The sequence below is a fragment of the Haplochromis burtoni genome, unplaced genomic scaffold (genome assembly GCF_018398535.1).
Source record: "Haplochromis burtoni strain Fernald_Lab_line unplaced genomic scaffold, NCSU_Asbu1 Contig_554, whole genome shotgun sequence".
In the NCBI taxonomy this organism is placed as follows: domain Eukaryota; kingdom Metazoa; phylum Chordata; class Actinopteri; order Cichliformes; family Cichlidae; genus Haplochromis; species Haplochromis burtoni.
In genome coordinates, this window is record NW_024582915.1 from 66,800 (window position 1) to 90,985 (window position 24,186).

The 24,186-nt window shown below is 41.6% G+C and overlaps 1 protein-coding gene across 4 annotated transcripts in view; it reads right to left on the bottom strand.

Annotated features, from left to right (window-relative positions):
* Positions 1 to 24,186, bottom strand: part of piezo1 (piezo-type mechanosensitive ion channel component 1) — an 81,656-nt gene that overhangs the window by 44,748 nt on the left and 12,722 nt on the right. For all 4 annotated transcript variants that reach the window (XM_042214353.1, XM_042214354.1, XM_005947819.3 and 1 more), the window contains exons 2-15: positions 17,113 to 17,208; positions 15,345 to 15,510; positions 14,142 to 14,283; positions 10,887 to 11,133; positions 9,970 to 10,183; positions 6,926 to 7,097; positions 6,115 to 6,213; positions 4,990 to 5,056; positions 3,475 to 3,584; positions 3,319 to 3,398; positions 2,589 to 2,769; positions 1,216 to 1,321; positions 429 to 610; positions 125 to 273 (exon numbers count right to left, since the gene is read on the bottom strand). In XM_042214353.1, the coding sequence (XP_042070287.1) occupies positions 125 to 273; positions 429 to 610; positions 1,216 to 1,321; positions 2,589 to 2,769; positions 3,319 to 3,398; positions 3,475 to 3,584; positions 4,990 to 5,056; positions 6,115 to 6,213; positions 6,926 to 7,097; positions 9,970 to 10,183; positions 10,887 to 11,133; positions 14,142 to 14,283; positions 15,345 to 15,510; positions 17,113 to 17,208 (2,011 nt within the window). The remainder of the gene's footprint in view (positions 1 to 124; positions 274 to 428; positions 611 to 1,215; positions 1,322 to 2,588; positions 2,770 to 3,318; positions 3,399 to 3,474; positions 3,585 to 4,989; positions 5,057 to 6,114; positions 6,214 to 6,925; positions 7,098 to 9,969; positions 10,184 to 10,886; positions 11,134 to 14,141; positions 14,284 to 15,344; positions 15,511 to 17,112; positions 17,209 to 24,186) is intronic.

Genomic DNA, 24,186 nt, shown 5'->3' on the forward strand with positions numbered 1-24,186 from the left:
TATATATATATATATAATACAATAGTAATAATAAATGTTCTTATTGCTCTTATTGCTGTAAATCTGTACACAGGCAGGTAAACGGTGCAGACAGGATTAAAAAAGCTTTCGTTAAAGCACGTACTGTACTTCTGTGAAACCAGTCAAGTTCCTCCAGTATCCAGGGAAGTCTTCAAACTGGTAAGTGTAGATGGAAATCAGCACAAGCATGGTGTAGGCCACAACGAGCCACCAGAAGAGCTTCAGCAGGCGCCTCCACAGAGAATAGTAAACCTGAAAAATAGGAACAAGTTACGAGTTAAAAGAGATTTTTAAAATTATTTATTATGAAATACGAAACATTCGAGGAGGCGTTTTAACACAGTTTAACACAAAAGGGCCAGAAGCCATTTATTTGGTATGATGATGTCTACGAGATGTGTGCATACCTGATAAAGGCACATGCAGAGCAGGAACAGCAGCATGTAGATGATCTTGTATGCAACAAGTTTTCCAGCAAAGGACACCATGATGAACATCCCTCCACAGACATAGATCCAGTATTTGGCATAGCAGCTCATCACCATGCCTCCCAGAACCTTCAGCACAGATTCATTACCAGCCTCCTCGTCTAATAAGGACAAGACGTTGGGAAGAAACCGAGGTTAGGTGTACAGCACAGTAACGATGGAGAGCCACACTGCTGCCACACGGGCTGAACGGGACCTGTCAGAGGAGACGGCTGCAGAGCTGCGGCTACATGAAAAGCTAAGAGAGACATCGGTGGTGTCGTAGTATACTGCAGTATTCTGCTTGATGGAAATGCATAACCTCCCACACACAGTGCTGGAAAATGAACATTCTGAATGATCGAGACCTCACTCAGACTGCCAGAGGAACTGGAGTGTTTGTGATGTCGGGGTGTGTCCGTTACTTTTAGTGGTAATCCATCGTTGATTATCAGGATCCAGTTTGAATCAATGTTTTGTTTTTAACTTTTTTATGACATTTGTTCTGTCACATTGTACGATTCTACCTATTTGAGCTATTTGTTGTATTTTTGATGTTTTCACTTAATAATTAAGGACTGCAATAAAGGAATTTCCCAACTCTGGGATAAACACAGTACATCTTATTTTACCAGAATTTTTAACATCTAATCACTGATATGAAAACAAACCTAAATCATTTCATTTATTCAGCAGGTCAGTGTGAAGTTGTGTGTGTGATTCTGACCTCCTGTAGTGACTTCCTGTAGTGGTGTGGCTATTTTCCTTTTCCTGCTGAAGTTTTCCTTCACTGACTGACGTACTAACAGCCAAAAGGTTAAGGTAAATAAAAGCTGGAGAGACAGAGGGAAAGAGGGAGGATTGAAAACAGGCAGACGAACATGAAGACCACAAGTTCAGTTTTAAGACACGCAGAATACACACAAAGTACAAACGCAACCAGCAGCGTGATTTTACTTTGCAAATTCATGCAAAACATCATTGTTGAGCATCCAGCAAATCAACAATAAAACCAAATACACACGAGACAAAGCAGTGAAAGAGAACAACGGTCTGTGCAGTAACTACACACAACATAACCAAACAGACAAAAATGAGCCAAGCTGCACAACAACAACGGGATGATCCATGTTACTTTGCCCAATGCAGGGCACTGAAAGGAAAACAATGTTGAGACTCCAAAGTGCTGTTTGCTACCAGCCTCACTCATGCACGGACACACACATTCATACATCACTGTAGTCTATACCCTAAGTATTTTCTGCCACACTCTGATCAATGAACGGGTTCAGTATTTTGCCCAAGGAGGGGCTGAATGTGCTCAACACAACGTCCAGTCACCAAACCAGGTTAGTCATGAAACGTCAGCTCTGTGGTGAGAAAGCAGCCAAAGCTACTGGCTGACACGTCTCTGGACTCTTCCCGCTCTCCTTTGGCGATTCCCTCGAGCTCCTTCAGATTCGATTAGAAATATTATCCAACTCAAAGCTAAATGTCATATTTCAGCTTATTTACCAACAGCTGGCTCTTGGCTAAGCAGCAGTACGTCTGTCTGTGTTACTGTGTTGTGTTCCCTCCAACACTGATGTTTTTGTTCATGTTTGCAGTGTTTCTGTGGTAGAATAAACAGACACAAGCGGAGCTGCAGCGTCCAAGCTGTTAATGTTACACGTGTTGCATTTGCAGCACACTTGCTGTCAAAGTGATGAAGCTGTTTTCATCCTTCATCTGTTGTTAGTCGTGTCTTTATTCTGTTTCACTGTGTGGACTTTTATAATTACTAGATCAAGTCAGGTTAAGAATTAGCGGTGAAGGCCCTCGTGCTGTGGTTTAAAGGAACACGAGATGCAGTTCTTGCACATTCAGCCTCTGACCAACATCAGTGAGTATCTGATGTAGAAATGATCTGAGAAACCAGCTCTGCTATTGTTGTTGTTGTTCGAGAGCACATGGTGAGAACTGGACAGTTTAACCTTCTAGGAGCTGTACAGACCAATAAGTAAAGCCAAACACATATTTATGGGTAAACATCCTGCTGAATGTTACAATCCGTCACAAGTTCGTAACTTCGTTATCATGTCACATATGCTCTCTTCTTACCATAGCTCCCAGTCTGAGGCAGGGGTACTGGGTTCTATTCAGTCCTAGCTGTCCGAGGCTCATGGTTCCCACTGTGGTGGGCAGCTCAGGTTGAAGCTCCATGGCCCAGACGTACTGCAGACAGCACAGAGCCAAGCCGTAGAGCAGGATGAATGGAGAGCACAATGTGGCTGCATGTCGCCTGAAAACACAGACCCCGCCCCCAACTCAATCAGACTATTAAAATACTGGGAAACAATTTTAAATGCACAACAGTTAAAAAACACTGCAATGAATAATTATTGTTGTGTGATGTATTTTTTCCCTACAATATCTGTAATCTTCTTAATGATCAGTCATTATTAGCAAAATCCACAATCAATGATTTTTTTAATATATCAAAGAGGAGCTGCTGAGGCACTCTGTTTGGGATCAATTTATATAACAAATGCATTCTTGGAAGCAACCAGACCTGATTAAGACCGATCCAAGTCTTCATCAGGGTCTGACAGATGCACCGTCAGGATTAAGTAAGTATTGAGTTCTTTAACCTCTAGAGGGTGTTACAGTTACAGGTGTTACAGTTACAGGTGTTACAGTTACAGGTGTTACAGTTACAGGTGTTACAGTTACATTGTTACATTTATAAATATTTAAGAAGTATCAATGAACATGTTTACACACAATAACCAGGCAGCAGACGCTTGACTTGTTCTGTCACAGATGTGTAACAAACGTGTGGTAACAGTACCTTGCACGCAGGATCCAAATGAGACACGCCCACAGCAGCAGCACAAAGGTTAACCAGCTGTGGTATGTGATGCTCCAAACCTGGACACAAAGTGACTGTGTGTGAAAGTCTGTGACGCTGCTGCTGAAACGAGTCTGAACAGAACTTCATGGTTACCATCATTGCTATGAGAGCACAGACGTAACTCTGCTGCATGACCACTCTTCCCAGCAGGAAGAATGGGCTTTCACCCCGTTTCCCACTGCAGGCCACATTCGCCTCTGCACCTAAAGAAAAGAATCATATTTATGTTCACAATGTTGCGTTAGACCTCCAACAACCATTTGTTGAGGTAAAACGAGAAACTACAATATTACAGCTCTAGAGGCAGCTGTGGCTCAGGAGGTGAACAGGAGGAGGACGTGGAGGAGGTGGACAGGTTGTCTACCAATTAGAAGTTCAGAGACTTAATCCCCAGCTCCTAAAATCTGGGTGTCACTGAAACCTGAGTTCGCCAGTGCATCAGTGTGAGGCCTGCGACAGCCTTGACTGGTGGAGGTGCTAACCACGATGGTGGTGGAGCTCACAGTGATCCACCGGGAGCAGGCAGCAGCCACTCAAAAACACCTGGAGAGAAACGGGCTGTAATCCTGGTAAAGGATCGCCTGAAAGCACCAGGGTCCCTGCGAGAGCCCAAGCAGCCAGCAGGGAAGAGCCAGCCAGTCCCATTTCCCAGTAGGTCCCGGTGGCTACGGATGCTGTATCCCGTTCACCGGGAGCCGCACAAGTGTCAGGGCAGGAAAGTTAGAAATGTGGGTAAGCGGGGCACCTTCGTCTGGATTGCCGGATGATGGATGCGGGGCAGGTAATATGGTGCTTATACCATGCCCCTGAACCGCTCAGGCACTGCTCTTTTTTCTATGACATTGGATTAAACCAAGGGCAAGTAGCAGAAGCTCGATGGCTCCCCTGCCTAAGTCGGGGGACGTGGGTATGTGGCGGGATGTGGTCTGAGGATCAGCTGCAGGGGAGGGGTGGGTTCAGGGGGCAGTGCCAGTGGAGGCTGGTCAGCACACCTTTGACAGTAATTGTGTGGTTTTGCCTCCTGTTTCAGTGGACACGTAGAGGTGAAGCCGTGCTGAAAAGTCAGACACTGTTTGGCTGCACGGACCAGCGCACTCGTGTGAGCATGTTGTAAATGTAAACCTGCCATGATGGCAGCTTTCTGGCTGAGTCTGGGGTCCTTCGTGTTAGACTGAGTTATGCTAGAGCTGCAGGAAGCAAGTATCTCAGTCACAGGACTTATGGTCATTTATGTGTGGCTGAGGTCATAAGCCATATTCACTGGCACCAAACCTGAGACCCCTGATCCCAGATAACTGTTGGGTGTACTTATAAGTGACATGTTTTTCATCCATTAAAACTCGTTTCTTGGTTTGAGTATACTCTATGTGTACGCCCTCAAAGACAATTAAATGTTGTCTTTCAATTAAGCTGAAAAAGTCAGTGATGTCCACAGAATATCGTTCACTTTTGTGCGCTACATCATAAATGATTCACTTCAGGCTGTCAGATCGATGTCCTCCAGTCAGGCCTATAACGGCTGTCCACTGTTTGATTCTTTTCTGACACACTTTCATACTGGGTGACTTATACTGGTTAGTCATTTCTGTGAAAAATAGCAGCTGGTACCGAGATAGGGCTGACTGCCTTCGGTCACAGTCCCTCTGCTTTCTGTTGGTACAGACAAGAGTACGACCTGAAACACAGAACACACACACACACACACACGCACACACACACACACACACACGCACACACACTCGCACACACACACACACGCACACACTCACACACGCACACACACACGCACACACACACACAGATGTTTATTTGTACTTATGTGGAGGGTATATGACAGTTTTAAATATTAAATAGTTCCAGCCCTATCTGGATGTCAGCACAAAGAGCAGCACGGTCGATACTGGTATGAGTAAGAAGAAACACCCAGTGCATCATGGGAAGCCCCCAGCAGCCTTAACATATTGCAGTGTAACTAAGGGAGGATTCAGGGTCACCTGATCCAGCCTCAACTATATGCTTTAGCAAAAAGGAAAGTTTGATCCTAGGAACCACAAGTAAGTTAGCAGTGCTTGATCAGGGAGATAGGCTACTGCAGCATTTTGGATCAACTGAAGGCTTTTAGGACATCCTGATAATAATGAATTACAATAGTCCAGTCTAACAGTAATAAATGCATGAACTGGGGTTTTAAGCATCACTCTGAGATAAGGGGTTTCTAATTTTAGAGATGTTGTACAAAAATTGAAGAAACTAGTCCCGGATTTAACAAGGACATGTCCTGGTCAAAAATGACTCCACAGTGTTAGTGGAGGCCAAAGTAATGGCATCCAGAGTAACAATCTGGTTAGACACTGTATTTCTACGATTTTTTAGAGCCAAGTACAAGAACCTCAGTTTGTCATCTGCACAGAAGTAAAAATGTATGCTATACCTACTAATGATACTGCCTAGGAGAAGCATGCATAATGTAAACTGAACTGGTCCCAGCACTGAACCCTGTGGAACTCCATTACAATATATTTTACACCTTACAACATAAAGCACCCTGAGGCGACTGCTGTTGTAATTTGGGGCTATACAACTGAAACTGAATTGGATATATAGTGAAGATAGACAAGCATTTCTTTAGTACGATATAAAAACACAGAAGAGAAGAAGAATCTCTATTTAAATATCAGCCGTAGGCAATAAATCCAAATAGAGCCTTTTGTACAGCCAATAGAAATGATCTACCTGTGTGTCGTCTTCATAGTCGTCTTTTTGTTCATTCCAAGGCTGTAATTCCACCAGCTCTTCTTTCCTCTCTCGTCTTTTCTCCTGTTGCTGCTTTTCCTGCAGAAAAAGAACAAGCCCTCAGAAGATTTCAGAAGATACAGTTTTTCAAAAGTCACGTGGCAGCTACAAAAGTGCATCAGCTGCAGAGTCTGTGCCATGTTAAACCCACCTGGGCCTCTTTGCTCTCCTACGTCTCCCTAACCTAAAAAATCTTTTCAATAAAAGAGTTGTTTTTATTATGTTTGTTTTTATATTTTGAATATCAATATGTTTGGGTTTTTGTATAAACACTGTTTCAGTATGTGAGATTTGATACGATAACAAAGCTTTCCATTATGTTTAAATACTTTATCAAAGAAAAGCCAGTGGGGGCACATTCAGTACTAAGAGAATATAAAGATACAGTGGGGCAAAAAAGTATTTAGTCAGCCACCGATTGTGCAAGTTCCCCCACCTAAAATGATGACAGAGGTCAGTAATTTGCACCAGAGGTACACTTCAACTGTGAGAGACAGATGTGAAAAAAAAATCCATGAATCCACATGGTAGGATTTGTAAAGAATTTATTCGTAAATCAGGGTGGAAAATAAGTATTTGGTCACCTCAAACAAGGAAAATCTCTGGCTCTCACAGTTGAAGTGTACCTCTGGTGCAAATTACTGACCTCTGTCATCATTTTAAGTGGGGGAACTTGCACAATCGCTGGCTGACTAAATACTTTTTTGCCCCACTGTATGTTATAATATAAAAAGAGTGAGTGAGGAGATACCGCGTTAGAGCCTCCATGACGTCCTGTTCTGAGAACAGTCACTATGGTAGTATAGAGCAAAAAGAGGATTCCTGGGTTGACATAAACTGGCCAGTCATGACTGCTGTTCAGATTGAGGTCATAGGGCAGGGTGCAGTTTCCTGGTATGATGATGTCCTTCAGACCAAAGAGTCTAGGCAGAAAAAAAGAGAAAGAAATCGAGGAATAGACCTGTGTTAATTGATTTACTAATACTGTTGTGACCAAGTGTCAGGATCTAGAACATTATGATCAGGTGTGATCAGTGAAAATCCGGCACCATAGACATAGCAAAGCAAAGATGTAGAGTCGTAGCCACAATGCTAAAGTACGATTAGCATCAGGCAATTCAGTAAAGTTTGCAAGGGAAGTATTTCAGATGTTCTTTTGCTTTAACTTTGATGATTACAGCTTACAGCTCACTAAAATCATGCACGCAGCTTCTCACGGGTGCTGGTTTAGCGTGAGCGGCTACCACGTACTACATGGTTAGAACACAGTGGCCCGAGTTCAAGTCCGACCCTTGACCTCTCCTCTTGACAACAACAATAGATTCCCTGCAGGGTTCTCGGTGGGTTTTCTTGACTGTTGTCTCAGGAGTCTCACTTCCAGTCAACTTTCCATTGATATGCTTTGTTCCAGCAATGTGCGTCTGTGGCTCCGCGAGTCATCATCTCAACAATCCAATGAGCAGTCTTTCCTATGATTGTGTTTGTGTGCACTGAACAAGCACGAACTCAAACTGTGTAATGAACAATGAATAACCTTTTTGAATTGAATGACAAAAGAAGAAAGCTTTTTCAAATCTTTGGTGGGATACACTAGTACGCGTTTTTTGGGGGGTTGTTTGTTTGTTTGGGGGTTTTAAGTTGGAAACGTGTCTTTCATCACTAATAAAAATAAGTACAAGTACGTTGGGTCACAGATTTGCATGACCTGTGTTACATGCAGTAAACAAATTGAAGGAACAGAATCGTATTATTTCTGTCACCATCCACGTTACAGACACACTTCAGTCATATGCAACAGCTGTGTATGGAAGCCCGTTTCCGCCACTAAAAAAAAAGGATCCATAACTCAAAATTCCGAGTTATTTTCTCAAAATTTCGACATATTAATTCGAAATTTTGAGAAAAGTAACTCGAAATTTGACATGATTTCCTCGTTACCCAGAAGCTGAAGCCCTCAGCTACAAATGCTACAGCTAAGCTACCGGTATTACATCCAGTCGCACAGATTGCTGAGTGTTTTCAGCCTGGCTTCACAAATGATGAAATCCCTGTTATTAGCTGAATCACATGGTGTTGCTATCAGCAAACGTACTCGCCAAAGCGCCAATTTGTTGGGATCCGTTTTTGAGTGCGCGTTCCTCTGCGCCATATGCTTCCAGGGTAACAAGAAAGCGACCTCATTCACACATATTTTTGATTGGCAGAGCGAACTCGAAATTTTGAGAAAATAACTCGAAATTTTGAGAAAAGAACTCGAAATTTTGAGAAAATAACTCAAAATTTCGAGTTATGCATACTAGCTGTTTTGTTTTTATTTAGTGGCGGAAACGGGCTTCCATAGCTGTGCCTTCATCACAATTCTAATCGGGTTTTTTTTATCACAGCTCAGAGTTGAACTCATCTTTATGTTGATGATACCAAACATGTTCCAACGTGATCAAACAAAGTGTGAAGCTTAGGATCAGCTGACACCTGGGACATGGCACAGTAATATCAAAAAGGTTAAGAGTTCTTTTAAAGTACTAATAATAATAATCATACATCTACATTATCTACATTAACAGACTCATCAGCCTACCTTAGACAATGAAAAGTATAGGAATGAAAAGCACAACAGAGATTTCAATTTACTATCATATTTACTTGTTTTGCAAAGAATCCCTGTGGAACATTTGACTATTTTCCCGTCAGCTTCACTAAAGAGACACAGACTCAGTTTTATGACAGTGGAGTATGTTTGCTGGGTAAACGTTGACTAGGCTGACTGATGAACAGCTGGCTAAGTGATACCGATACAGAAACCTGCCAAGAGGGCCGTGACGTCATGAGGAAGAAACTGAGAAGAAGAGAGACCGTAAATCCCAGTGGAGGCTCATTCCACTCATGCCTCTCATGCCAGCACAGTCACACTGCGTTCATTTCGTTTCTCGTCAGTAAACTTGAATAGTTGACCTGACTTTTGGTGCAAAGAGAAATTTCATAGCCAAGCCACAGATATGTGTACTGATACAATTAAGGAGGGTTTACAGGCATGAAGGCACAGCAAATGACATTTTTGTTGTTGTAGGCTGAATTATATGTGTTTAAATACTGGCCTCTCACAGTCACTTCACCACAAAGATGGGATCTTTATTACTCAAATGTTAAAACCAACGGCAAAACGTTGTCTTGTTCCTCTGTAAATCTGTAAATCGTGAGCCAAGTGTGGCCTTTCAGCTCTAATTTAAGGGATTTAACACAAATTCTGGATTATCTGTTGAGGAATTAAAGCTACTTTAAACAGAGGCTCAAAAATATCAGAGGTTCAAAAATGACTGGACAAAAGGTCGACAGGGAATTTCTTTTTAAATGTGAGGCTCAAAGTGATTCGACCGCACCGGAGAGAGACCAGTGTTGAGCTGAAACCCAAATAAACTGTTAAACAATGAATTCAAATATTTTTATTTGTTTAGATTAGAAAGTCTGCACTTCAGTTATATCTCGACAGTAAAATCCACTCTTACAAATCTGTTTGTGCAATAAATTATTCACCCAACTGTATCAAGACGTATACACGGCCTTTAATAATCAGGCCAAAAACTGGCACTGCCAGAGGTTTCGTCATGTCAACTGGAGTTTCTTTTCCCCCAAGTTACATGTCCTGCAACACTGATGAAATAGCACTTTTGCCTGCGGTCATGTGGCATCTATTTCTGTTGAAATCTGCTGAATAACCATGCACGGTATGAAATGATGCAACCAGAGGGTCCCCTGCAATTCTGCATATGCATATAATCTGTTATTATGAAGACTTACCTGGCCCACAGGCTTTGTGGGGGGAACAGGGCCTGGGCCAGCAGACTCTGGTATAAATACAGACACACCATATGGCCAGCAGTGAAGAAGCCCACCATCACACACAGCGCATTGAAACCCAGGTGGCTGATGGGAAGATGACATGCCCACCAAGTGCAAATACCAATGAAAAGCAGGAAGTAAATGGCTGAGAAGGCAGATGGCAGTGTGATCCCTATAAAGAAAAGGTCAGAGGTTTATATGCAGTGCACACAAAGGTCCAGAAAATGAAGTACAAACAAAGTGGGCCAGATAAAAGTTTTATGCTCCTTTGTGTCTTAAAGGAAAAACACAATATTTCTTAAAGAGCAACTTTTACGCAAATCCAGATGAATCTTTGTCATGAGTCAGATGGTGATTTGGTCATTTATGATGGAGATTTTCACCATTTGACTATGTTGATGAACGAGAATTTCATGAGATGACGTGGATTTCCTTTAGAATTTTGATTTTTTTACGTTACAATGAAGCAAAATCAACTTGCAGCTTTTGTCTGGGCAAACAAACAAAATGCCGTCATGTAAAAGACATCAGTCGTATTTCGGCTGCGTTTTTGCTTTCAGTTCTTTCTTGAGCATTTCGACATTTATTCTTATTTTCCCTGTTTTTCCAAATCTCCTGTCAATCTTTTTTTTTGCTATTTGAGACAGGCAAAAAGATAATAATACTTGCGGCAGCCAGTGGCCCCCCTCAGCCTCCTGGTACCTGCACCTATGGTATCAATTTGAAATCTACGTCCCTTCATTCTCGAGTTATCGTGTCCACAAACTTGGGTGTCCGCGTTGCCCGCTCGCACAGCAGGATGACGACAACACCCCATCGGCCTTTTACAGATGAGGGGTAATAAAAAGTAACAAAAAACAACACTAAGATCTCACCAGCAAGACCCAGCAGGCTAATCGCCAAGATCTTCCCCAGGTCCCGCAGAACTTTCTGGGCTGTAGCCTTCAGCTGCTCAGCCAACTGCTTGGCTCTGGTTACTGTGGAAACCTCATCAGCATCACCAGCTAATGACCTCTCTTCTTCATCTTCCTCTCCTGTTGCCTCTTCTTCATTATCATCATCACAGTCACTGTTATCATCATCCCCAACGTCTTCTGTGTCGTCTGTTGAATTATGTTCTAGCTACGATGTGTAGGAATGAAAAGAAAGACATGCTTTGTAAATTACATCACCCAGAGGATTCCTTCGGTTACAGGAGTAGTGCTGGAGCTAATATCCTACACTTTATTTCTGCAGACACATTCTCAGCTCACCGTGTGATTATCTACTGATGTAAAAATCTGATGAAATAAATGTAGAAATCTGAATATACAGTACTGTGCAAAAAGTCTTGAGCCAATCCTTATTTCATGATGTTTTGTAATGCTTTCTGGGTGCTTACAAAAGAACGCATCTTTCATATCTTGACCTGGTGCGTTGTAACAATATGTGGCAAGTGGACAAACATAAGGCAAAAGTAAAGGTGTGAGGCCTAAAAAATAAAAACTGAAACTCGTGTACTGTTCACTGAAGTCTCAGAGAAATGGTCTGGGTAAAAAGGAAGGAATTCTTAACCTCTTAAATGTGGACATCACATTTCAGTTGTTAGACCACAATAGAAAATGTTACACATATAGGTGTGAACATGTTCCCATGTTTGAAGTAGCAGCTTTGGACTGAAAGTTTTCATGTTTTATGCGACGTTCAGAAATCTTTTACTTCTTTTTACTTTGTTACGTCTTCCTGCAACTGTTAGCAGCACCTCAAATTAGCTATATTGCTCAAAGGGGCACAACTGTTGTTCCTCATTTTGTTTTTGTACTCAGGAAAAATGCTGCTGTGTTCAGACAACAAATAAAGAGTTTTGCACAACATCACCAGAAACGACATCAGGTAAAAAGATAATTCTTTGTTTTTTCATTCATCGGGTCCGAATCAGCCCAAATCGCAAAGAGAAATTAAAAATGCATGGCATGAAAGAGTTCGGGTCTTAGGAGTTTAAGGAAGGCAACGAAAACAATAGGCAGAGTTACGCCAATCACAGAAGAACCAGGTGAAAATCAGTGGCAACAAGTCTGATGGATTGATGAATACACATTTAAAAAGTTTGGTTCAAATTGTTATGGTTGGTCAGGAGGGATCCAACAGTGAGTCTACAGCCATCTGTAAAACATGGTGGAGGCGCCGTCATGGTTTGAGGCTCAATTTCAAGTACCATCATATTTTGATCCAACCTGCAATGCCATGTGGAAAGCATCTGACATGATGCTGTCATGTCAGCTTATTTTTCAACATGACATTGGTCCCAAACACAGCATTCCTGAAAAAACACACACTCGGGTATGGACAGTCCTCCCAGAGCTCCCTTATTCACATTCAGAAGCAGGTGATTTCTCCCACACCACCTCACTAAACCATCCACTCCTCCCCCTGTTCTTAATTAATACATGTAACCACTGCAGAATTATTAGAGTGTTTCTGTAGATGGCATGACTTGTAGTGAAGACCTGAGGCATCGAGATGATCGGGACTGGAGACAGCACTGTGAGACGCTCCTGCACTGCACCCAAACAAGTGTGTAGCAGAGGAGGCAGCAGAGAGCTGAACCTAAACCTGTTGAATGAATGGCTCTTCACCCCCTCCAGGCTGCCCACTGCAGTGATGGCTGTCCATCTGTCACCTTAAACCCAGTGATTTTCTTCACTCCACCCATCCCTCCTGTTGTTCTGCTCGAGTTTGCCCTCGAGCTTCCTTCTGTAGGAATTCTTGCATTTCTGTGAATTCACCCGCAGCCCATTCTGCACTTTCCAGTTCTTCCCTGCCCCCAGACCTGAAAGCTACGGAAGAGGATTAGGGCCACTGTTTTTTTCTTCTTTTCCAGAATTCTCAGATTAAAGTCAGAATTCTGACTTTTTCCAGAGACCCTAATCCTCCTCTGTAGAAGCCAGCCTTCTTTTAATTAGGCTTTTTTATTTCAGATCACCAGTGATTTAAGGCTTATTGTTCTCAAAGAAGAAGTAGTCCTTGCTAGTAAGATTATGTATTTACAAAATGTGTTACACTTCTCAATAAGATGAAAGGAACATGTATTCAGAGCACAGCATCAAGTCAGTTAAACCTCTGGGACACTGAGTTGTTAGTGAGCAGCTTTGTGCACAAAAGAGGCAACAATGAGATCAACAATGAGATGTCCCCCCTTAGATTTGTAAGATTTTACTTGAAAACTCAAAAACTGTGCCGTTATTTTTGTGCCTCTATTCTGAGTGCAGTAAATAATTTGCACGAACAAATGCTGTATTTTGAGAAGAAAAGTTTAATTTGTGCAAACAAAATTCATTTCTGTGTGCAAGAAATGAATTTCAGTGTTGGCTATTATCCATCCACACACACAATAACAGCCCCTGTCGCTCAGATCACACATCTGCTCTCAGTGTGCAAAAATTCTGACTGGCTGGAAAATAATTATAGTTATATATAGTTATAGTTAATAATTATAATTATAGTTATAGAAAAAAATAAAGTTTAAGTAGACTTCAGAAATAGAATAAATGATAAGAAAACTGCCTGTGCTGTAGAATCAAGGTGGTCATACCAAATATTGACGTTCCAGGTAGTAAGAATTGCACACCCCTCGTCTTTGCCTTATCTGCTGTATTTGTTTGTATGTTTGACAATGTTTTGATAAATTGCTGTACCCATTACCCATTTTTCTAGCCACATATAAAGAATTGAAAGCTGTCTCAAGACTTTTGAGTAGTACTGTACTCGAGGAATTGGTTTCACTGAGTAATATCCATGCACTTGATCTGGTGAGGCACAGATTAGCACACTCAGTTGTGTGTGAGTATCAACAATTTGTAAGAGGACTTCATTTTTCACACAGTCTACTTCAGCTTTTGATTAAAAAATGACGTGTTATTGTTCCTCTGAGGTTGTATTTCAATCATTTTAGAACCTGCTATGATGCTAAAAGACAAAAAACAACAACACAGTTTTGTTTTGACCTTCTCCTTGCTGCATACACTAGTGATTGTCCATCTATCATATATAGTTTTTATGTGTAATTTTGAGACTTCTTTGATTTCAGCACAACCACACTGCTGGTTTCCTGTCATAAAGATACACATTTAAACATATGCAAAGAGACTCACCGATGTAATGTTGGCAGCAGCCACCATTTCTCTGTTCCTGACCAATCTGCTGCAGAGGATGACTGTTACCAATGCAACTATACACACACCAAGGTCTGGGCACAGGAGACGTGCCACTTTCCAAGGGTCTTCCAAGGGAAGCCTATGACACACGTACACATGTAAGGCTGTTACAATTATAGGATAAATAAAGTATATCTCATTTTATCTCAACTCATCTAAAACATTTCAGAGATATCATACACAAAATATATCCACATTGCATGGTGGATGTATGGATACCATTACAATCCAGAGTTCTGTTGGGAACACTGGATTTATTCAAATGTTATTTGACACATTACTGCAAATCAAGCAAAAAGTTAGATACATGGCTAATAGAAGACCAAATAAATACAGAATGCTAAAAGATGAATGTATACAGGCAATAGTGAATTTAAGGTTGCACTCGTGCAAATAGATTTAAGGTCGCCTCCTGCCAAGTTCATACTAATCGAATCAGTTTAATCTGCAGCTTTACAAAAACAGCATGTGACATAGATGCACACTGACAGGAAGAAGGTGCTCTGGTCCCTAATCGTTATCATAGCGTGAGTTTGGGAAAACACAAAAAGTTCGTAGAAGTTTTGCAACTTCTCCAAGATGTTAGCTACCAAGGACCTTGAAGACCTGTGTGCAATTCTAACAATGGGAATAAGGTTGATTAAGATGGTTTAAATGCAAAAGGCGCTTTCATTAAAGTAAACTGAATTAAATGTGATTTAATGTACAGCGCTATGTTCAAATGAAAAAGTATTAATGGCAGTGTTTTAAAATAAGCATCTTCATTTCAGTATTTTCTTCCTCAGGTATCTATTCAGTTCAATTTATTTTTAATTCTCTTATTTATATAGTTTAAAACTTACAACAACTTTCATCTAAAGGTGCTAAAATAATACAGAGAAAGGCCAAACAATCCTGTGACCCCCCTGTGAGCAAGTGCAAAGGAAAAAATAACTTTTAACACAAAGAAACATGTGTGGCTCAGGGAGGAGGCAGCCCTCTCCATGACTGGCTGAGGGTGAGGAGACAAGGAGAGAGCGGTGGGAGGCTTTGCATTTACTTGTAGGCTACATTTACCTACTATTTCCCACAATCAGCCCATCAGTGACACTGGCAGGGATACATGGTGCAACTCATGGAATTAGATACATAGTTACCTACCTTGACAGTCCTATATGTCTGCTTATGGTATTCCATTGTGAACAGTTATCACCTATTGCAGTGTTGAGAGGAGGATATGTGTATAGTACTGTCTGGAAGCAGATATGAGCCAGTACAAATAGCAGACTGGTGCAGAATATTGCTCTGATAAAGCGTCCGGTGTGACCTAAAAGGCAATGACAGGAGAGATACAGAAACGGTAAATGCAGCATAAATAAAACCAAGATAATAAATCCTTATTTTACAGACATGGAATAAGTATATGCAAACACTGAACCCTGAACTGCCCCCAGTGTGACTGAGTGTGTGACTGAGTGTGTGACTGAGTGTGTGTGAATGTTAGACAAAGTGCTTACGCTGCATCCACACTGGAAGCAATTTGCGCGTCAGCCATCGTTCTGAAGCTGATAGCTGGTCATTTGTGGACATTCGGGCTCTAGATGACTAGCTGACCCTCTAATGCGTTTACTACCAAGTCAATCATTAGTGTACTTCACTCTCATTGGTAGTCACTTCAGCCTGGTTCCTGCCCATGCCCACACTTCCCAGTGTCAGTGATTATTTCGCCCTTTATTCGCTTGAAGACATCATTGACTTTCTGTAGTCTCTGACTGCCACATGACTGCAAACGACTCCCAGTGTGCACACAGCTGTAGACACCGGATTCATTACTGATTCATTACTCAACCTTCAGAATTCAAAGACATCCCAAAATCAAAATGACAAATGATGTGGCAGGCGTGTTCATTTTGCTGAAGTTTCATTATAAGAAATGCTACTCAGTAGTTTCTCCGCGTGCTAAATGTTTGACACCATTTCTATTTGACAATATATACGAATATCATCGTCATACATTTGAACACCATCTCCACAACACACAGGCGGTAAATCATGGATATACAGGGAAAAGAGAAGAGGGCCCAGAATGATTCTTAAGGAAGGCCTGTATGCTCTCACAAACTACAGGATGAAATCACTCAACTCGCTAAAGACAAAATTATATCATAAAAATGGCAACAATACAATGTTTGATCAAGTGGATACTAATGGACAGCTAGAGTGAGTCATGGACAGACACAGAACAGAATAAACTCAAAAACATTTCAGTCACAGAGCTTCTTGCTTTACATTGTAAGGTTTAAAAAAGAATAACATCATAAATAGGCCACTGCTTTTCTCCTGAACTGAAAAAGCTAAAATCACGCACCCCAGAACAAGAACTTCCAAACCCTATGAAGTCATCTTAACTACTGCCATGAAAACGATGTTTTTAAACCGGAAATCGAACAGGATATGAACCAGTGGATTCTTTTTTCACTAAACGCATGACATTAAGGACAAGAACTTCTCACCACAGGAATAACATTTGCCACTGATTGGCTGGTCAGTAGCATTACTTGATGAGTCATGAGAACAAAAATGGTCCTAAGCTCTGCATAGTGACCAAAACAACGAGCTCGTGGACACAAGCGTGAAAAGCAGCTTTCACAGGGTGGCTGGCCTCTCCCTTACACACCGGGTGAGGAGCTCGGCCAGAAGGGGCTCAGAGTGGAGCCGCCACGTCTCCACATCAAAAGGAGCCAGCTGAACAGACCCAGGATACAGTGCAGCGATTAAACCTCTCGGCTATCCTGGGAACACCCTTGCGTTCCCTTGGATAAGCTAGAAAGAAGGCTCCTGCCCTCGCGGCCCGGATGGATGGACGGCTTAAAGAAAAGCAGGTTTCAAATGCATAAAAGGTCGGACCTGTAAACACAGATGCTCTTACCTTTGATGGTGTGTTTGTTGGGACACAGGAACCACGGTAAAAGCAGCAGGTACAAGAAGTAAACCAATGACAGGATGTTGAGGCGAAAAAGACAAGCTGCAAAGACAGAGACAGCGCAGTCAAACACAGATCATCTTACTATGGAATCATATCAGGAAAAACGATTCTGATAAATATTCAGATTATACCCATATTTGAACTGGATTTTGATGTAATGTCAGGTCTGGATTATTTCAGAGATAAACCTTTTACACGTGATCACATTGTTTTTACTCATCAAACAATCAACATTATTAAAGTGAAAACTTTACGCTTTAATTCAAGAGGTTTAACAAAACGATCACATTAACTGCTTATGAATTACGGCCATTTGTCTTAACCTGAAACACATTTTGGAATCACTTTGCTCACCTTAAGTTGTTGCCTGCTGTCTCAGGCCTTTTCTGTGTTATTGAGCTTTCTTTGCAGAAACAGGCAACACAGTTGATTTAGCCACTTTTATTTTTTATTTTCAAAACAAAGTGGAGTATAACACATAGTACATCAAAAACAAAACATCCAGATATGCCCCAAACAAACAGACAAAAAGCACATGGGGAGAGAAGGCAACAATGTCATACGTAGAACTCAACAGGAAATAAAACACAGCACTCAAGCCTCTAAAGTCTGGTTGAAGAGGCTTCATAAAATTGACCCACTCGCACCATAGCTCGGCAAAAACATTCTTCTTAAGACGTATTGAGAATGTAATTGATTCATTCACACTGTCCCTGCAATCTGACATAGTGGGGGGCGGAGCCAGCATCTTGTAACTGCGTTTTTGGCACAAGTATTATAAAAAGATATTCATTTCTCATGTCCTGCAGATGATCACGATCAGTTAGGAATATAGTCGAGAAGGTATATTATTCGCCTTAAACATGGTGATTAAGGCTTTAACTCTTTTTTCTTCTTTGCTGAGTATTTTCAGCCCACTGGTGGGGGCATACTTTACTTGCACCAAGACCTCTTTGAATCTGCTGGAGTTACAGTGAAAAGCTACCAGATTCAACACTCGTGAATAGCTTTGCAATACCTTTGTTACATTCTTAGATTCAAAGCTGAATTACTTCAATCACAGTTAGCTTGTTTGAATCTCCTGATGTGGTGTATAGTTAGAAACAAAATGCAAATACTCAGATAACAACTAAAGCATTAACATAATGACTGTTGAGCAGCAAGGCTTTATTCTTTATAACGAGACTATTCATAACCAAAGAAAGCCCTCAGCGTTTAAACAATAGCTGCATATGTACTGAAAAAACAAATTCAGCTGAGAACCAGTTGTGTTTGTTTTATCAAAGCTGTGTGTTACAAAGAAGAGGAGAGAGAGACGGGTTTGACAGTGAAGATGAAATAAGCAGAGGTAGTTAAGGTAGATGACTTTAAGTACTGTTGTTTACTATCAAAAGCAAGAACCGTGTACAAGAGAGATGAAGAAGAGCGCAAACAGGGTGGAGTGGGTGGAGGCGAGTGTTAGGGATGCTTTGTTACAGAGGGATAGCAAAACGGTAAAGGGACTACTATACTCTGACAGCGCACAGCCCTGATTACCCTCGCCAGGGTGGCCTTGGGGTCAAGCACCCCTCCTTCACCCACATCCGGTAACAGCAGCTCACCTCTAAATCCATGCATCCTGTAACTAATTAGGTTCAAATTTAGCAGCCTGGAAAAATAGGCTCCAAAGTCCTGTTCATTTTTAAGGCTAGAGTAACCTGTAAGAACCCTGAGAGTGATGTAATAATAATAATACACAAAGCTAAAGCTGATCTCGAGAGGAGAGAGTGGGAACACCTTGGCCACCAACACGATCATCTCTGCTGCATGTAGATACATGTTGATAGGAAGGGAGCCAATTCCTCGGAATAATCCAACAAGGCAAGAATGAGCAGAGAAAAAGAAAAAAATTACAAATCCAATTTGTGCGTCCACAGTGCTCGGGTGGGAGTTGCTTGTCTTGCAATTATTGCTGTAATTAATCCCAAGGAACTAGGGATCCAATTTTTATTTATTTATTTTTCCTTTGCCCCCAGTTGCCAGCCAGAGCCTCCTTCAGCACCCTCGAATAGGATTTCCCATTAATTGGATGATAATTGGAGCATACTCTCTGGTCCACCTGTTTGAAGACTGGAGCCACCATTTTCAAACAAAGGGGACCCCAGAGGCTCGATCCAGACCTCCACGAGACACTGCACTGGTGCAAGAAAGGCCCACGCAGTCTGGAGCCGGGGTGCCAAACTCATTTTCCATCACAGGCCACATACAGCGCACTCTGACCTTAGGTGGGCCGGACCAGTGAGTTTGTAGGTTTTATTGGATTATTTATATATAGATGAGTTTTATTGGTGAGAGTTTTATAGTTTGCTGTTGCCTTTGTCCACACACTTTTAGTTTACTGTTTTGTTTTTTACCGTAATCGTAAAAAAACAATTTAAGTAGAAAGTTAAAAAGAAACTTTTGTGTCATTTAATTGTTTATTGCTTCATTACTTTGTGTAGTATGAATGGCCATAAGGAAGGTTTTTATCAGTAGGAAAAGCTGTACAGGTGGAAGTCGGAGATGCATCGTCTGCTTGTTTGTGGTAGCAGATCAAACAGTTCAGAGTTCAGGCCTGTGAGACTCATGTAGACACTCAGACACATCCTGTGTCTGCCATTCAAAGACACTTTGGATGAGGTTTATTTTATCTAGTATTCAATGCTGAAGTCTTTTTCAAGGAAGCATTCTTTCATTCAGCCTTATTTTATCCATTTACTATTACTACGGAGAACAGATGTGAAGTTTAAGGCCTGGAAGTTTGAAACCTTTCGTCCTCCACAAAAGACAATGGCTGAAGGTAAAACAGGCACCAGCCAGCTCCTAGTTTGATCAGTTCTGCAGTCAGCTCAGAAGAACAGTGATATCGACCAGGGGTTTTAAGCTTTGTGATTGTTAGTGTGTTCTGTTCTGCTTATCCTTTTTAGGCTCGCGGGGGGCTGGAGCCTCTCCCTGCTGTCTTAGGATAAGAAGCAGAGTGCACCCTGGACAGGCTGACACACAGAGACAGACAACCATTCACTCCCATTGCCTGTGGTAACTCTATCATTTAGAGTCACCAATTAACCTAGCCCCACTAACTGCATGTCTTTGGACTGTGGCAGGAAGCCGGAGTACCCGGAGAGAACCCACACAAACACAGGGAGAACATGCACAGCAAGACCTCGGCCTGAAGGTGGAACTGGACTCAGGACCTTCTGATTGCCTGCATGTATGTTATAACAGAATCTTCATGCTGGTGCCATTTCCATCTTTTTATTTTCTATTGTCTTTTAAGTTCTTGTGTTTTTAGGGATTTTGCATGTGTTTGGTTTTATTTGTTTCATATTTGTTGTGCAAACTCTGAACTCTCTTAGTTTTGTCATGCTGTCATAAGAATTTTCTGGCTAGCGCCTCGCCCAGCCCTGTGAGTAACCTGTTTTTCCTTGGTGTTGGGCAACAGTAGTTCATTAGGGGAGTGTGTAAGATCAGCAGTGGCTGTACGTGGCTGGGTAATGTCACCATTGTCTATTCTTTAGAGCTGCTGACCAAGCAACCCTAGAAGCGGCATCAGGAGGGAGCGGCTACAATCTGCTCAGCTGAGACTCACTATTCAGAGCTGAGAAGAACCCGAACAGTCACTGAATTTAGCACTTAGACAAATATTGGACTGTCTGGTAATTAACAGCTTGCTGGACAGTATTTTTTATTGTTGTCTTGACTGTACAATTTTCCTCTGTGCTCATTGTTTAAATTCTTCTCCCTGGTGGTTGTTTTTGAGACCATAATAACTGCTATTTTCAGATCTGTGTTTTATTTAGAGGCACCTCTATTCTACTTTATGTGAATTTATCGAGGGGGAATCAGTTTATTTTCTTTAAGAAAGGATCTGCTCCATTCTCTGCTCCCTGGCTGTCACGCTGCCCGATGGCTCGTTCAAACCTAGCTGGTGTTGTTGCAGGACACACAAAATTGTGTCACTAGTGGGATGTTGTGTTGGTTAGCTTTCTTTTTTGAGAAACCGGCAATCACTGGTCTCGCCCCACACCCATTATCATTATCTCGTTTTGTAAATACAAGTTATAAGGGCTCAAAAATGCTTGTAAAAGTAAGTTGCTCAGTGGTTCAGGGAGCAGTGCCAACTGGGCTAATTGGCTGCCACTCATTTGCTAATCAGCCTCGTCCCAGTAGCACACTGGGACCTGGAGGAGTTGCACACATGTCAGGCGGTCAATCACACTGTGGACTGTGCAAAAAACTCTGAGTTTGCATTACAGTGTGCACTTTGCTACACCAGCATACAGAATCAACAGTGTATCTACATGTGTCGAGAGAATGGGTAGAAAGTCTGGCTGCACAATGAAAAAGCTCCACATTTCTAACACCCTTAAATACGTTGACAGCCTGTATATAGAACAGTTTTCATAATATGAAGTTAGCTGGAGGCACTCACTGATTTCCTGTTAGATTAGTCACATACATGCTGGACTTTAAGCGCAGCTTTTGTCGCTTTAAGTTCAAATCTGACTTAAAGCCCCAAACTCTTTACTCATCAAACTATTAAAAACAGCCAATACCAATCAAACCTGGCCGAGATCCTTGGTGTCCACGCCCAATCATCAGAATAGATCTTTTTCAAAGGTAAATAGTTGGAAAGATAAGTGTAGCCTTTTGGCAACATATGAACTATATTAATCCATTCGCCTCTAGAAAGTTCTGTAGATTTACTTGTTACATTTGTTAAAGTCTTAAAGATAAAAGAAATGATGAAAACATGCAGTACTTCACAAGAAATTTAATAAAAATAAGGAAAATTGTACGACAGGTTTACAATTTTATCAGCTTCTAAAAGCTGATACAACTTCTATATAACTTACATCGTGCTATCAAAATGGTCTGGAACAACATAGATCCACACCCAGTGGATCTATGTCTACACCTACTGTATGAATATTCACATACAGGACAAACTCTGCATGGAGGAGCTCCACCCTGCTGCCCAGTAAAACTTCAGACCCGCCCAAAATGATGTCTCTTGACAAACATGATAACACTCGTTAGGCCCACAGGCAGCATCTATCTCTCACTAGCACTCAGAACAAACCCGACAGACAGAGGGTACGTCCAGTGTTCCAACACAAAGCACTTCCTTTTGTTCATTCTCTGATAAAACTTATACATAAATACATACGCTTCAGGTCCACCATGGTGCAGTTATACTTGCATTTTTTCATAATAAGGTAAGAGGCTACTCAAGTACTACTGTCAGTACTACATGATAGTAACAATATAGTATTGCTGGTCCATTCACACTACCATGAATGTATGTTTCACTCGTTGCACTTTCTAAGAAACAAATATAGCCGTCTCTGGTTTGATGTTTCGTTGGTGGGTTAGAGCTCTGCTCCCTCTTTGCTATCCTTTTCTTTGTTATAATGAAAAAAATAAGATATTATGATTAAAAATGAAAAGTCTAGTTAAGCATATTTTATTTTTTTCTTACTTCTAATACTCATTTTCCCACAGCTGTTTCTTTTTTTTAGATTGAGTTGATTTAATATAGATCCATCTATAGCTGCTCTTTGAAAGAGCTAAGAGCTGTACTTTTCACTTCCTCCATGTAAAGGTTTGCCATACTGGGTGACACTGGGGGGCCTATAGCACATCCATGTTTTTGTCTGTAGAAACCCTTGTTGTATTTAAAGTGTGCAGTGGTAAGGCAGAGACTGGGGTAAACCCACTTCTGTTTTCTAAGGAGCTGTCTTGCTGTAGTCATTTTCTGACAGTCTCCACTGCCTTGGTTGTAGGGATACAAGTGAAAAAGGAGACCACATCCAACGACACAGTGGTTTCGTCTGGATCCAGTGTACGTTTTTGGACTTCTCTCATCTGAGAAGCTTCTTCAGTTCTAAAGTGAAGGTCAGACGCCAACTAGGGAGAAACTAAATGACAAACAGAACAAGATTGTCATCCCTTTGAAACCAGGTTTATCGGAGAAACTCAGAAACTCCTAATCTTCTCCAAGCACGACATCCCAGTGCACTCAGAGCCAGCCACACACTCAGGCATGAACTGGTTCATCCCAAGGACAAAGCCTGGAAACAAGCTAAAAAACATAGTGTATGCTGTGCAGCGCAGCGAGGAGCGCTCGGAGCTCTGCACTGGACAAACCGAACAGCCACTCAATAAAGCTATGTCTACAGGACACGATGGACAAGACAACAGGACAAGTCAGAACTTTTAATGCAAACTAAGAGTGTGAACAGACTTGCATATAATCACTCTGTCACAGCTACTGACTATGTTGCTGCCATTCCATGTGCAATATTTTAGTGTGTGCAATATTCTGGCAGATGTGCAACTGCCATCCCCACCCTAAAGGACCATAGCCCTTATTTATTTATTACATTATATTACTATATTTGAACAGAGGGGGTGGCTTTCAACACCAACTGATTGCCACCAACAACACAGTTTTGAGATTTCTCCCGAGGCGCCTGAACCCCCGCTCACATCTTGCATCAGCTGATCTCAATGGGTCACATGATAGGGTGAGGCAAAGTCTCTGCTGATAATGACCCAGGCATTTTTTCACACCTTGTGGTAAAGCACATGATCAATAGTAGGCCAACGACCCTGTTAAGGGACAACTCCCACTACAGTTTAAATACCTGTGACTCTCCACTATTTGGCTTTAGGACTGAAAAAGCTTCTCAGATGCGAGGTAAGTAAGTAAGTAAGTAAGTTAAACTTTATTTATACAGCATCTTTCAAGATAAAAATCACAAAGTGCTTCACAGAAGCTAAAACCTAAAAATAAAAATCAACCAAAAGCAAGTTTAAAAAGATGAGTTTTTAGCTGTTTTTTAAAAGCGACCACTGAGTCCACAGATCTCAGGCTCAAAGGGAGAGAGTTCCACAGTCTGGGGACCACAGTTACAAAAAGTTTGTCGCCTTTTGTTTTCAGCCTCGTGTGTTGGACAGCAAGCAAGCCCTGGTCACATGACCTCAGGGACCTGC